This window comes from Phaseolus vulgaris, chromosome 7 (assembly GCF_051622355.1).
Source record: "Phaseolus vulgaris cultivar YP4 chromosome 7, ASM5162235v1, whole genome shotgun sequence".
In the NCBI taxonomy this organism is placed as follows: domain Eukaryota; kingdom Viridiplantae; phylum Streptophyta; class Magnoliopsida; order Fabales; family Fabaceae; genus Phaseolus; species Phaseolus vulgaris.
In genome coordinates, this window is record NC_143504.1 from 4,813,826 (window position 1) to 4,830,053 (window position 16,228).

The window sequence follows — 16,228 nt, forward strand, 5'->3', positions numbered from 1 at the left end:
TTAAATTTGCTTCATGAATGTATTGAAAGAACATTCACATGAGTTGAACTAATGTGGATTCGTCAGAGGAGAATCTCTATGTACAAGCATCAGCATCTTTACGCACAAGCACAAGAATCTTATATATATTTGCTTACACTATGCACAAATTGTTAGCTTTAATTACCACAATATGTAATCAAACTCAGCCAAACATGAATTGAAACGTATGCCTAAACACTAGTCCCACGCACAAGATCTTGCCATGAAACTTGTCATGAAAGAGTGTGAGAGACCAGCAAAATCTTCACTAATTTTAACGAAATTTAGCATTCATATATACACGAATATGAAAGCTTGCTAACTATTTGTAGTTCTAAAGATGATGGTGTTTTGATGCCAAAGCCTTTTTCCTCAGGGAACTCGACAAGAATATATTGTTTGTGCGGCAACTGATAAGAAAAATGAATAAAGAAAATATTTGGTATCTGAGTACCAATTTTGGAGTCTGTTTTTTTCCTGTTAAAGGCTTAAACCTATGGGGACCTAGCTAGGTATGACAACTTGATTAGGAAAAGTGTGATATTTTGCATCAGAATCCATATGTAAATGCATGTTCTTTAATCTTGTTTGTAGTGGAGAATCTTTGTACGTCATGTCCTTTTGAACTTAATTAATTGAGCCCTAAGGTTAGCCATGCTTTCAAATTGTTTCACCATAAATTTATCATCTTTAATAATAGGGACTTTATTGGGAATGAAAAGAGAATCCTGTTCATCAACAAGCAAGGGAACAAAGTCAAATTTTTCCCCCCACCAACCTTTTTGACCATGTGTAATGTTGATCACCCTTTTAATAATTCTTCCTTTTCAACTAATTAACAAAATAGTGAGATCGCTACGTACGTAAACCATGCAAACTTGTCAATCAATTAATGGTGGTTGATCAAATTGCTAATTACAAGCACATCGAGCCCTTGAAAAGGTTTGTAAACATCATGATTAAATATTAAGTGTGTTGAGAGACAGCGATTAGCACTGCACACAACAGATATAGTTGTTCAGTTCTTCTTACAAAGCTTCAACTAGCACACATGTATCATTAATTAATACATGTTACATCTATTAGTATTAGATATATTCTATTCTACTGTCACCTTGGTATTCTGCAATACAGTTCATTGGGAGTTCTTGGGCTTTCAAGTGGGAAACAAGAGATGACGGTGACAAAGAGGAGAAACATTTTTAAATATCTGCCAAAATATTCTTTTGTGAAGCGATCGATCGAGTTTGTTGCCTCCGTGCAACAGTAACGGTTTGTTTATTCATTCTTGGATACAAGAGAACTTATACATATTCTCTTGAATCCACGTTCAGTTTAAGAGTATGACAATTCACATTTTTTATATAATTATATTATAAATTTTAATATTATTATTTTAATATTTTTTCATATTATTTAATTATAAATTTATTTTTTATTATATATATTTATTTTTAAATCCATTACATCAAAAGTTATATACAACTTTAAGAGTTGTCAAATTATCATTTTTCTTAATTTTAAAAGCACATTAACATATATATCTTCTTAATCTTCTTACCACTTTGTACAGTCAAGTATATTTAGCATTGCAAATAATAAATAAATACTTTTAAAATATAATAGAGATTTTAATTTTATATTTCAAAGGTTTTATAAATATATTATATATATATGATAATTTGTTAAATGATTTTATTAGATAACTTTTTTAATTAGCTTTTTAAATATTGACTTACAAGAAAAAAACACAGATTAGCTACCAAGGATTTGTGTCAGTCAAAAGATGGATGCAAATAACATTGGTTAAACTCAGAATAAGTGGACGCAAAAAAAAAAAAAGTAACGTGAGTCAAGTCCACTCTAAATCAACACTAATCAAAAAAGAAAAAAAAAATAACATGTGTCGGCTTGTACGATGCAAGAAATAATATTTTTGTTATATTTGTGAATAGTATGACATCGACTTGGCCGACGAAAAATCAAGGCCGACGAAAAATCAAAATTGATTTGATATTAGCGTTAGCTTGGTGTACGCAACATTAATATTATATTGTGCACCCGCCATTTCCCATCCACATTTCATTTTCTTCAAATTTTCAAATTTCTCACCCTAGAGCGTTGCGGGGAATTTTTCCTGGAGAAGTGGTCTTTACGTCTAGGAGGAGTCTCAGGTCAGCCATCTTCTTGATGTGGCTCTTAGTTCATGCTTGTTTGTGGAGTTCGAGGATAGATGGGTTTGGAAGAACGACGAGTCTGAGGTGTTTTTCGTCAAGTCTGCTTACACCGTGCTAATAGGGGAAACTGAAGGGGAAAACTTGCGGTTGTACAATTTCTTCTAGAAGACTAAGGCCCTGCCTTCTGCTTAAGTCACAACTTGGAGGGTGATTGAAAACAAAATTGTTTCTAAAGCCAACCTGGAGAGACGTGGGGTTGAGATAATGAATAACCTTTGTTGTCTTTGTGGGGTATTGAGGATACAACAAGCCATCTTTTCATTGGTTGCAGAGTGTCCTAGCTTGTATGAAATCTTTGTTACACTTGGTTAGGAGTGAGTTCGGTAAACCATCTTGATCCTGGTTCGCATTTTATGTAGTTTAAGTTACTCGATGCACCTACGTCAGTTAATCTAATCTTGGGAAGTATTTGGGTTGCGATGGTAATTGAGATTTGGAGGCATAGAAACAAATGTATCTTTAAAGGTGGAGTACTTGACATTCTGAAATTTTCTCCTCAGCTCAATTAAAGGTTTGGACTTGGATTTCTTCCAAAGTTCATTCGTTATGCTTCTCCTTCTCTGATTGGTGCCTTGAACCCCTAATATGTATGTTTTCGATTAAAAGCTTGTGACTGTTTTAGGCCGGTTGGGTTGTCTTCTTTGTGTTGTTGAGGGGTGCTTTTTTTTAGGGGGCTTTAAGTGGTAGACATTCAAGTTTTATTAATTTGATGGTTTGGTTGAGGTTATTTGTTTGGTAGGTAGATGTAGGCAATCTGTTGGGGTGTGCTTTGGTAGGGCGAGTGATGTGTCCTTCACTACGCTATGTATTAGGGTTGATCGACACCTTAAGTGGGTCATATTTATTTATTTTTTCTTACTATTAAAAAAAGTTCAATTATTTTATAGAATGGATTTTTTTACAAAACAACTAAAATATTAAAATATTTATACTTTAATTATCATCATTAATATTTATATTAAAATATTACTTAGAAGTATTAACAAGTCAATGATTTTTTTTATAACAAAGAATGAAATTAATAACATGAAACATTTTTTGAAATGTCTCAACCCAATTACAAATTAGACTATGGTGAAATATTGTGAAATTAGAAGTGTCTATGGTGAAATATTAGACTAGCATCTTGTTTCTCCCTTGTTTACATAAGTCATGAGAACTTACAAGATCATACAAAAACATGAATAATCATCATAACAAAATTAATATTAACTAAGATTATGATATGTTTTCTTTGGGTCTAAGAGCATGAACGTTGTGTTTGTGTATTTTTGGATGTTTAGTTATCAAGATTTTAAATACTAATATTTTATATTCTAAATTAGTCTTTAAAAGACTAATATAGACTAATTTAAAATTTAAGGTAGTTAGTAGATAAAATTTTAGTAATTAATTAGATACCAATATAAAAACTACTTTATAATTTTTATTAATAATAAAAACTAATATAGATACGGATAATTTTTTAATTTATAAAATAATATTTAATTTAATCAATATAATAATTAATTATTTTAATTTTTAAAATTAATTTTTATATAATAATTTTATTATCGTGATGCTAACCTCTTTCGACAAGCTACTTATCTCTAACCCCATCCTCCATTTCAACTTAGCTAATGATGCCATAATATATATTTTTTTTAAATTTTTACCCAAAACTCTTTGTCTGTTTTCTTGCATATTTAATTCCATTTTAGCTATGATAGCTTTCTTTCTACTTTCGCTTCTCCAACCCCATAATAAGTTCAATTGGATATTTCTAAAATCTACTTAAACTTTTAATATTTTCAAACACCTCTTTCTTCTATGAAGATATGAAAAATTGAAAGGGTCAATAAATTGTAAAAGGTGAGAATCACATTGTAAAAGTTAATTAGGTCAAATTCCAAAAAAATGTTTTTACTATACACAAACAAACACATCATTTTAGTCATCATCCATTATTATACACGTGAAAAGCGCAAAACACTTATTAGATATTTGAGCAATCTTACCAATTTAATTTAGTACCAAGTTTTCAATCGTGTTTAATTGGTATATAAGTTAAAGGGCTCAAAATAAACACTTTAAAATGTTTTTTAATGTTTTTGTTACTGTAATACTTTTACCACTTGCTGAGATTAGCCAGTTATGTCTTAAAAGCTGGTAAGATATGATCGATATGACATTACAGATGGTTGGCTAGTTCAATGTACGTATGGAACAGAAAGGTTTAGAAAGGTTATGAAAAGCTTGCAGCACTCAATTTCCAAGGATCGGAATACCTGCTATCTTGCAAGCTGGCTATGTAGCAGCTTTACATATATACATATCACAATTGCCACACTTGCTATGCCTTTCATCCTTAAACATCTACCCATCACTTTTTGGTCACAAAAGCACTTATTTGCTTTGCACTTCAGCATCTTTCCTCAACTTCCGCATCTGGTCGCTATATTATATATACACACACAGTTACAGCACGTACGCTAAAAGGAGCATCTTATTCTTTTTACATATATATAACCCTACTCATGCAGCTAGTTTTTGTTCATAATGTTCAATGTACTTCTGATACAGCAGTGCCATCGCGGCGCAACCAACGGTTTCGACTTTGAAAATTATGAATTCTGAAGAAAAAGAAGATCGATGGGGAAAAGGGAAAAGTTCAAATATTGTTGAAGTGATTGTGAATCCAATTCTGCGGCTCTTTCTTTATGTAATTCAACTCAATTACGCACCTTCGCCAACCTTATTCTCATTTCTGAAACTTGGAATGGATTCTCGAATAGTATATTTCATACCAAGTGTATATATATATAATCTTTTCTTTTCCTAACTCATACTCAAATCTCACTTTTACTTATTTATTATCTACTCAATATAAACATTACATTTACATTTGAAAAAAGTCCAAAAAAGTTTGCAAAAAAGATGTAAAATTACTTTAATTTTTGAAAAAAAAAAGTTTAATTAATGGGAGAACGGAAATGATATTTTTACAACTTTAAAAAAAAATCCACTTATCAATTAATATTTCAATTATATTTTTTAAAAAATTTAAACTACTAATATATATCATTATACTAAAAAAATAAAACAAATTAATTTTTCAATAATTTTCAAATACAATGATAAATTTGTAAATTTACATTTTTATCAATTAAAAAAATACAATTTCAATCACATCACTCACAAATTTTCATAAACTTTCCCTACACTTTCTATTATATTTACCTTAATTCAAAAATCTCACTTTTTTTTTCACACTTTCTCTTCAAATTATCTCAAATTCACTTCCTAAGCATAAAAGTTTTAATATAAACAAAAGTTTTAATATAATGTTTTAGGAAGTAAAACATTAGCTATAACATTTAAAATATATTGTTTATCAACAATATAATTATTAAGGGAAAAACCCAACTTGTCTAACTAATACAATTTCAATAACTTTTTGGTAATTTATCCGCTAAGTGTTTTTGGAATTTTAGAAACAAATTTAATGATTTTTTAAATTAAAAATCCCTTTAGAAGTCGCCCCTAACCTAACTTTTAAACGGGCTTTTTAAAAATTTGTCAAATTCATCGACAAATCAGGTCCCTAACTCGATTTTTCATGTAGGTTGAAGAAAAAGTGCCATTTTGATAAATAAAATGGAAAAGATGAAATTTTGTGAAGAGTAATTTTAAAATGGTGGTCTTTGAAGAGAGAGAGAAAAATCAGTCACAATGTATGTGTAACTTTCCAAGATGAGTAAAGCCTTTGCTCAATATCACCTAATCCAAAGGGAGGGAATAGGTTAAATTCGGATTATGCAAAGTAAGATCCAACTAAAGTTCATCTTACCTTATATCACACCTTTTTAAAAATAAGAAGAACACTAATTAATACATTAATGATTAATGCTTAAGGGATGATGAAGTCATGAACAACTCAATTCTTAATGTCATCAAAATCACCATTCTAATCCTCTTAGAGAATGTGTACGTTGATATCATTAACGTTTTGTTGTAAAATGTCATAATCTCATAAGCAACAAAATTAGCCGACTCACCCATATGAACATTGTTTTATATTATGTATGTTAAAGTTAGAATGTGAAAATGTTAAAATATGCATTTGTATTTCTTTCTTTATAACTTCAAAAAGTGGTGCCAAAAAAAAAGAAATGTTAGTTTCAAAACTGTTTAAAAGAAAAATTAAATGCATAACTAAAGTTAATCTACTGCATGCATGATGAGAAGTGTTAATTAATGTGTGAATTAGTAGTTGCGCTGACTAGGACAACAATTTAAGGACTTATCAATCAATAAATGCCTAGTTCTGCAACAGTATGAAAACATTGGACAAATGGACATAGCTAAGCATCCATTTTTTTTATATATATTTAAAGGGGTTCTAGGATGATTAATTAAAATTATTTTTCATAATAATAATAATAATATTAGTATGAGTGATGTATATTGGACTATTGTGGTTTCAGCAAACGTAATGGTTAAGTATACTTCACATTTTATTTATATTGAATAGTGTACTAATACGGTTGTGTTTTTATATTAGTATTTTTCGTACTAATCGATTAAAATATTTTGAAAATATTAAAAGACATATGCCAATAAAAATAAGTAATAAATTATAGAAAATCTGAAGTAGAGATAAAATATCTTAGATAAAAATTAAATTTAATAAATAATAAAATAAATTGGCCTTTGATTTTGGGTTCGCGGTTACACGTAAATGGATTCTTATATTAGAATTGAAATAAATAGGATAACCATAAACTTAGTAAATAAAGAGTGTGAATAGAAATTTGAAAAGATAAGGAATTTGTTCCCTTCTTTGCGAAGATAGAAACACATTCACATTTCTTTATACAACCTACATTTATTTTCCATCTTCCAAAAACAAAGCCTAAATTCTTATTCACTTTTTTTTAAAAAAATTCCAAGGATACAATCTAGCTAGTACATATAGTAGAGTAAGGGATCTGTCTTCTATATCTCCCTTCAAATCTTCATCTTTCTCAACATGTAGACATGCAAAGGTTTGAGAAATCTAATGAATGAGGTTTTTATAATCTTTTTTCTAGTAGTTACGAACTTGAATTTTCTTAACTAAAAACATTTTTTTTAATTTATGTTTATATTATTCTTAGGCTCTGTTTGGATTAGGGAGGGGATGTGTGAGGATTTGAGGAAGTGGATGTGTGAGGAAAGTGTGAAGAAAGTGAGGGTGTTTGGATTGGGGTATGTTTGGGTGGATGTGTGAGGAAAGTTTATGGGAGTTTGTAAGTGATGTGATGGTTATGAGGGAATTTTAATTTTTTTTAAAGGTGTGAAATGTTACTTTACAGATTAACCCTTGCCTATTAAAAAAATTAATAATAAAATGAGTTGTTTTTGTTTAAAAATGAAAAACTTTCACACATTTCGTAGATTTAAAAATTATAATTAAAAAAATATATGTTAAATGTAAATATGTATAATATAAAAACTATAATTAGAAAAAAAATATGTATTCAACAAATTAAATAAAAACAGAACTTCAAGTAATAAAATTGAAAAATAAATCAAACATTATATAAATATAAAGATATTATTTTTTAATATTAAAAACCCTCTAGAAATGAAAAATAAAAAAATAGTAGAACAACAAAAATATAACGTAATTAACAATAGAACAAAATTTCATAAAAAATTATAATAAAATAAATTATAACTCATAAACATAATAACTATATATAGAAATATTTTAATATAAACATAACAAAAATAAAATTAAAAACAGAATTTCAAATAATTTCTTTAAATATTAAACATATACTATAAAATTAAAAAAATAAATCACATCTTATATAAATAAAAAATTACTATTTTTTAATATTAAAAAACCTCACAATAAAACAATCTAAAAAATACAACAGTAACAAAAATATAACTTAATTAACCATAGTAAAGGATTCCATAAAAAATTATAATAAAAAATAAGGATAAAAACGTATTAGTAGTATAATCCGATATAGTTCAATAATTAATTATTATTATTTTGTTTTATTAAATATTTGTGTTAGTTAAATTTATTTAATAACTACTAATAGGTCAAGAAAAGACATAAAAAACAATATTTTATCACCATGGGTATGCCTTTTCAAAGAATATGCTTTTGCATGCATGGGTCTTTTAAAAAGTACTGTTTCTAATGAATAATTTAAGTTAGAATAAAATTATTTCAAGTGATAAATTGTTTTTAGGGATTTTTTTGTATTAAATAAATTAAATATTTAGTATAAAATAAAATGAAAAATGTTTAGTATAACCTTTTGGTGATGACCATGATCCAACCGAGGTAATATTTTCAATTTTAATTAGATATAGTATATTATTTTCTTTTAAAAAAACTAAATCCAACCACATTTAATAAAATATCTAATTAGAACTTGAAAAATAGGTATCATTTGATTTACTCTAATAACTAATATATAAATGGAATATTTTATTTAACTATATTTTATTACACTGATTTATAATATTTTATAAAATAATAAACAAACTTAAAACTTCATTAAAATTTATTATGATTTGTTTCTTCATTTTAAATATTATATATATATATATATATATATATATATATTAAACATTGTACAATAATTTTTTTAAAATACTAATACATTCAAATGAAGCATTGTGATACATTCAAATGAGGGTAAATTTGGAAATAAGGGATGCTGACATGACTTTCCCTCTACATCTCGGGGGAAGATATTTACTGTTCTCAAGTATATCCTCTCATTCACTTCCCTGCCCATCCCTGGATCCAAACCTTGGATATCCACCCACATCCTTCCTCTTGAACAGTACATTCATGGAAGCAAACAGGGAGTTAATGTTCAAAGCTTGGAAGGTAAATAAATTTTAGAATTTTAACTATTATATTTTATATATTTCATTTAAAGAAAGAAGACAAATAATAATAAAAAATTATTATTAACTTATATTATAGAGTACTACATTTATATATATGACATATAAAAAGATAAAAGATAGAAATAATTATAACTATATAACAATTATAATGGATACAATAATTTATAACTGATAAAATAGTTGTAACTAATAACTGAAAATATAAAATATTATATGAGATTATATTTATCATCTAATAATTATTTTATATTTTACAATTTTTTTTGTGTGGTTTGTTTTTTATTTTTAAGAAAAAACAGTTTTGTGTATTTATTTGCCTATTAATCCAAGACATATTTGTTTCACGTGTTATATTTTTTTAATGTGTATGTGGTGCGTGCGTTAGTATTTATTTATTTTTTAATTTAAGAAAAGTTATATACATGGGAGTGCTATTTATTTTTAATCTTCAGAAATATTATTTTAAAATAATATATATATATATATATATATATATATATATATATATATATATCATAAAAGGCTAAACATCTCTCTCTTGAAATATTAAATAACCCTAGTCCTTACCTCTCTTCCATTCAAATAAAAAATCGTATATTATTCTTTTCAATATTTTATATTTACTGAAATGTTTCAATAATTTGTAAATTTAATAAAAAAGGAAAAGAAAAAACGGTGCATCTAGCATTTAGGAGAGCCATGTTTAAGAATTAATCTTGTGATTGGTAATGAGCCTATCTCTCGACTGAGCCCAACAGGATCCAAAAATTTTCCCTTTCATCCTTGTTATTCTCACCCCCAATTTATACTATTTCCACCGTCGCTTTTTAATTTGTGGAACACGTATCTACCCTCACATCCTAACTATATACACACACACGTTAAGATTAAGAAAAAAAGAGAGAATGATATATAAATAAATTATTATATATAAAGTGATATTTAAAAGCGAAAGAAAAAGGAGGTAGGAAAACCCTTGGAGTGGAAGGAATGGCGAAGAGGGACAAGAAGCAGAGAACAGATACCGAGGTGGAAGCAGAGCTCAACGGCAACAATGGCGAGAACGATGATTCTCGCAGTAAGAAAAAGCTTAGGAAGAAGAATAAGAGGAAGGAAATACCCACAGTTAGCATGGCCGTGCCTGCTTCCATCATTGATAACGTTCCAACACTCGAGCTCGCTACGCGGGTAGGATACCCTTCAATTCAAAACTCCGTTATTCCATTTTCTCATTCCATCTTCATTCTCAGTATTCCTTTTTTCTTTTAATATTATTTTCCCTTTTCAGTTGGCTGGTCAAATCGCTCGTGCCGCAACCATTTTCCGAATCAACGAGGTTCCTAAACCTTCGTTCCGTGCTTTCTACATTTTCCTATATTTCTTTTTCTTATGTGCTTTAATTAATCTTTTAACCCTTTACCTGCACCAACTTTCGTATGATACCTGAATCTCTACGTTTTAGTCATGTGCATTTTTTGTTCGTTTTAATCCTTCTGCTCCATTTAGTGCCATTTTTACTCTCATAAAACTAACAATAGGGACTAAAACGTTAAAAATTTGCTTGTTTAGGAACTAAATCATCGTTCTTTTAGGCATACAGACTAAAAAATGGTTGCCACAGACTAAATGATTTATTAATCTTTATTGTTGTTGTCATTGGTATTGGGGATTTTTTTGCTGATATAGATAATTTGCTATTTGTACACGTAGGTGATTGTGTTTGACAATAAAGGTAACCCAGATAATGGTTCCGTGCTGGATAATTTGGATGATGAAAGTGGTGCTGCTTTTCTGATGCGAATCCTGCAGTACCTTGAGACACCTCAGTATTTGAGGAAGGCTCTCTTTCCAATGCATAACAGCTTGAGATTTGTGGTTGGAACAATTCACTAACTTCCTTCTTTCCTTACATTTATGAAGTTTGTTAGTCTTTTTGACTGTTAGTCCATCCCTGACTTCAAATGTTTGTATTGCACTTTGTGTGCAGGGCTTGTTGCCACCCCTTGATGCTCCACACCATTTGCGCAAGCACGAGTGGGGTCCGTATCGAGAAGGTAGGTTTTCACATTCTAAAGTGTACTTCTATTTTTTCCATATATAAATATAGATTGTTACTCATCACCTGTGCATTGGTAACGTTTGGTCAGATGGGCAATGCTAATATAGAACCTTTATGGGGACAAAGTATTTCCATACGGTCCTGTTGTCACACTTTTTATATATTTTCATATACTGCTCCTATCTATTCCTGAAAATACGCTTTTCATGAGAGATATCAACTTAGCTGCAATAGCTAAAAAAACTAGGGGAATATTAAAAATTGATACTGGCTATCAAGGTAGAAGTAAAATCTAATTATAATTGGATAACAACACTGGCTGTACCTAATATATTGCAGTTAACTGTTGTCTTTTCATGAGAGTAATCAGTAAATATGTAAAAAGATTTGAAATAATGTTTTTTTCTGGGATTGGTTGAGCTTCTTTAATTTGAGGGACATGTAGCATTTAAGCTGGTTGTAATTTGTGATTGCAGATTTCTTATTAAACTTGTAGGGTATTTCTACCAATCAACTTTTAGACTAGAAATATTCTACAGCAGTGAATGTTGGGCAATGAATCACTAGGTAGCAAAAATAAGTGTGGTAGAGACAAGAATGCTGAGGTAAATTGAAGATTAAGAAAAAAGATAAAGTAGGAATGGAATTTATTTGGTAGATAGTTGTAGTAGCATGCCTGATAAGGGGAATACAAAAGGAGTTCATCTAAGGTGGTATGCTCATGTGAGAAGTGAGGCTTTGGTGAGAACGGGCCTATACAACAACCTGAGCAAGCAGACCTCTGCAGAGTCTTCAATTATTGATGACTTTCAGATTTTAAAAGCTCACAAATTTGCACTAGCCTTTTTTTTTTAAAAGTATACCTTTATTTTTAATTATTAGGGGCGAAGGGTCCTGATTTTCATGTCATGATTGGAATAATAGGGCCTCAAAATTTTTTAAGACACCCTCGGTAAGAAATTTCAGTTAGAAATGGTATATTACGAAGTGGACTTTAAGTCTAACTCAACCCCATAAAACCGGCTCATGAGGTTAGAAATGGTATATTACGAAGTGGACTTTAAGTCTAACTCAACCCCATAAAACCGGCTCATGAGGTGAGGTTTGCACCCACTTATATACAATGAATTGTCCTCATTTCTAGTCAATGTGAACACCCCCTTCATGTCGAGAGTGACAGCTTGTACGTGGAATAACATATTATGGGTGGTCCGATAACGGCCCGATAGCGGATGATCTGATAAGCCCAACAAACACTCGTTAGGATAGGTTCGAAATGGTTCTTATACCATATTACGAAGCAGACTTTAAGCCTAACTTAACCCCATAAAATCGGCTTGAAATGAGGTGAGGTTTGAGGAAAAGCTAAGGAAAATTTAGGAGAAACCATTAAAAAGGACTTACTCTTGGAGCAAATTTGGTCTGTGATGGAGTCCAATGGTATTAATTAATATATTATTCTATCTCACTTTCTTGGATGATACCTGGTGTAGCTGGTTGGTGATGTTTATTGTATTGGCGCCCTCTGAATACTTTAAATGGACATTTTATCCTCTTTATTTTTCTGTTCTTTTACTCACCGAAACCTGTTAAAGTAGAAACATTTTCAGCATTGGCATTGCTGTCACATGTTTGTTATTTTCTCCATGGTTACTATGGCCAGGTTTTGATATATTGCTATAATAATTTCATAGGTGTCACAGTAAAAGAAAGAGACTCAAACTCTGGGGCAACGCTGGTTGATGTTGGGCTAGTGAAGGTATGGGCATACATATTGTAGATTACTTCACCCGAACCTTAACACTTCTGTTATTAGTCAGGGGAGGGGAGGGAACATTATTCCCTTTTGATTCTTTTCTTTCTTATTTCCTTCATTTTTCATATGGCATTCTCTCTCAAGACATATTCTTTTATCTGCATTTTCATTCATGTTTGGCACGAAGTTTGGATTTTGGCATCTGACCACAAGTTCAACAATGATGTCTAGAAGTACCATCATGGAATTTCCTTTTTTCTCTCACTTTCATTTCCTTATCTTCCCTTTTAATTTGCAAGTTGTAACAATTGTGGATTGTTAATTTTATTTTGTAGATTAAATAACTTTGGTCAGTTTCTACTCTTTTATATGGCTATTAAGTAGGCTTCAGTTTATTTTGTATGATCTGATTCAGTACACATCATATGCAGAGTGTTATTGTAGACCAAATATTTGAACCAGGAAGAAGAGTGACTGTTGCCATGGGTACTGATCGCAATTTGGATTCTGGTAATGAATTAATCTTTGTTTTTTTACTTCTGCTTTAGATGTTTGATGATATTTTCTTGATGAAAGTCGTACCGTACAACATTAGCTATAATTGATAAAACAGTGCTATACTCTTCTGATTGTGCTAACTTGACTGTTTTCCTGGTTATCAGTGTCTTACTGTAGCTCCCGCAAAGCATTTTCCTCTCATCTTGCTCAAAATAAATATCATTTTCTTCTTCATTGAAAAAATGATTTTTATTTGAGTAACTTCATTCCTATTTTTTTTATTGCGGGATTGATTTTCCACCCATACATTTCTGCATATCCTCAACAATATTATCTTGAAGTTCTTTTGTGTCTCTTGTGCTGAAACCCATGGTCATTTAGGCTTTTTGTTTTAAAGATATTTTTTATATTAAAATCCATTACACAATTTCTCCATTTTTTTTTTATTTCAAGTTTGTCAAGCACATGTTATGCCCATATTTTTGCTAGAGGAATTACATATATCTGTGCGATATATTTCAATATGGAAAGTTACCATATTCATTCAGTCAAATATCTCATGTTCATGTCAAATCATTGCTTCTCATTGTTGATGCATAAGTTCTATAATTCTGGACCTAAAAGGAAACACTGCACCTTGATTACATATTAAACTATTAATCAAGAAATTAATTTACGAGTGCCAAATGTATTTAACATTTTCAGTATATGCTAAGCTGATATACAATGAACTTCATCTAGATTTACCACGCCAGGTTGTCTCATCATCTAAGCCCAGCGAAGAAGGGGCGTATTGGGGATATCAAGTACGATATGCACATAATCTTAGCTCAGTATTTAAGGATTGTGCGTACAAGGTATTCTCTTCTACACAGACAAATATGCTTGTAATAATATCCTTAGTCTAATATTTGTTGTTCCACCCTAACTCTACTCACAAGCCCTTCCATTGACTTGTTATTGTGGCAGGGTGGTTATGATTTTATAGTTGGTACCTCTGAGCACGGTGTTGTTATTAAATCATCTGATCTTGAATTACCTTCTTTCAGGTATTGTGTTATAGAATCTGCTGCGTAATAATTAATGTTAGATTGCTTAGATGTTGATTTTAGCTTTTCTTTATGTTGCTGTTTTAAGTGAAAAGGCTTATAATTCTAAGATATGGTGTTTTGCAAGCCCTTCCCTACAAATTTGTTTTCTTTTCGATAACATATATTTGTAAAATGAAAAATTTCCAAATGGGTGCGGATTGCAAATTATGTCTTGCTCCTAAGACACATGACAATGAAGTTATTCTAACTCAACGATTCAATAATAACCATCAAGCACTTTGTTTCTTTTATACATTTTATTGAAACAGGAATCTGGAGTCTGGATCGATATGATCAAGAATTGCTATTTGGGCTGTGTGGGGAATGGATTCTTTGATGTGTTGTGAAATTGATTTCTTGTTATAATAATATTGACTTTTGCAATTATAAATTTGGCTGATGAATGAAAAGGTTTCGTTATCTGTGTAACTTCCTACTTATAGCGAGGTTCTCTAAATTGACTAAATTTGAATATAAAGTTTAAAAGAATTATGTCTGTTGGTGCAAGTTTTTTTACCTGAATTGATTAGTAAGTTGCTTGTTTCTCTGAATTGCTAGACATTTGTTGATTGCCTTTGGTGGATTGTCTGGGTTGGAAGAAAGTATTGAAGAAGATGATAACTTGAAGGTATTACATAGTTTCTTTTAGTTATCTATACATGGTTGTAATTGTGAGACTGCTGCCAATCAGAGATTCCATAAATTGCCAGAATCGCTTAGTGCATCCCTTTTTCTGATGTTACACTTCTATTTGATTTACTAGAAGTGGAAAACCTTATAGGTCATAATTCTGAATATCATCAAGAGTTGAGAGTTTCCTTGCACTTTTTCAGGCTCCTCTTTCAATGAGATTCTTGTCTTTCTTAGGTTCTCATGCAATGATTTATGTGTTAATTTCATTATAAAGCAGTATGAAGAGTAACATTGGATGTTCTCATAATTTATGTACTCTTTATAGAGTTTACACATGAAAAAAGAACTACCATAAAATCTCATAATTTATGTACTCATTATAAATTCTCTTGCTGCTCTACTCCATAGAATATGCAGGCACATGATACAGAGCATATATTCAATTTATACTTAAATACATGTCCAAATCAGGGGAGCCGAACAATTCGAACAGAGGTACCGTCTGATTAATTGTTTTCCTACTCAAATTGTTAAACTTATTGGCTACCCAGTTTTAAGTCATTTTTCATCGTTTTGAACAGGAAGCTATTTTTATCTCTCTTCAGTACTTCCAAGAACCAATCAACCGAGTATTGCAGGGTTGAAGATTGTTGAAGTCTAAATTTCACATGGCTAAGGCATTGATTATCCATATTATGGCTGAAACTAAGACACAGGCAATAGTTGAAACCCTAAATTATAAATTGTCCGTCTGCCTTATCCCAAACTGGCCCTTATGTGGCTGGAATTTTCTTACCTAATATTTTGGAAGTTGTAACACTATCTGATGTTTACCAATGTTGTAAAACTTAAAAATACTGTGTTGCATCTATAAGTGTAACTGAGAAATAGGAGGTGTTATTGAATCTATTGGATAATTACAATACAAAGGAAGTTAACGATTGATTTGAAGAAATTCAATAAGCGTTGACATCATTGCCACAGTAGAGAAAAATGCAAGTTTTATAATCATAGATGGCATATCTGC

The 16,228-nt window shown here is 30.2% G+C and overlaps 1 protein-coding gene across 4 annotated transcripts; it reads left to right on the forward strand.

Annotated features, from left to right (window-relative positions):
• Positions 1-10,053: 10,053 nt before the first annotated feature.
• Positions 10,054-16,143, forward strand: LOC137828264 (methyltransferase C9orf114 protein). Of its 4 annotated transcripts, none has more exons than XM_068634753.2 (11): positions 10,054-10,352; positions 10,453-10,500; positions 10,875-11,039; positions 11,152-11,218; positions 12,918-12,982; positions 13,411-13,489; positions 14,219-14,334; positions 14,447-14,526; positions 15,127-15,196; positions 15,610-15,696; positions 15,783-16,143. In XM_068634753.2, exons 1-11 carry the CDS (start codon positions 10,155-10,157, stop codon positions 15,843-15,845), a joined length of 1,038 nt encoding a protein of 345 aa, XP_068490854.1. In that variant the 5' UTR covers positions 10,054-10,154; the 3' UTR covers positions 15,846-16,143. The 4 variants fall into 4 exon arrangements, 2 of the variants coding, with proteins under 2 accessions (XP_068490854.1, XP_068490855.1); XM_068634754.2 differs by having other exon boundaries at positions 10,057-10,352; positions 15,619-15,696; XR_016523229.1 differs by having other exon boundaries at positions 10,105-10,352; positions 14,233-14,334.
• Positions 16,144-16,228: the final 85 nt, after the last annotated feature.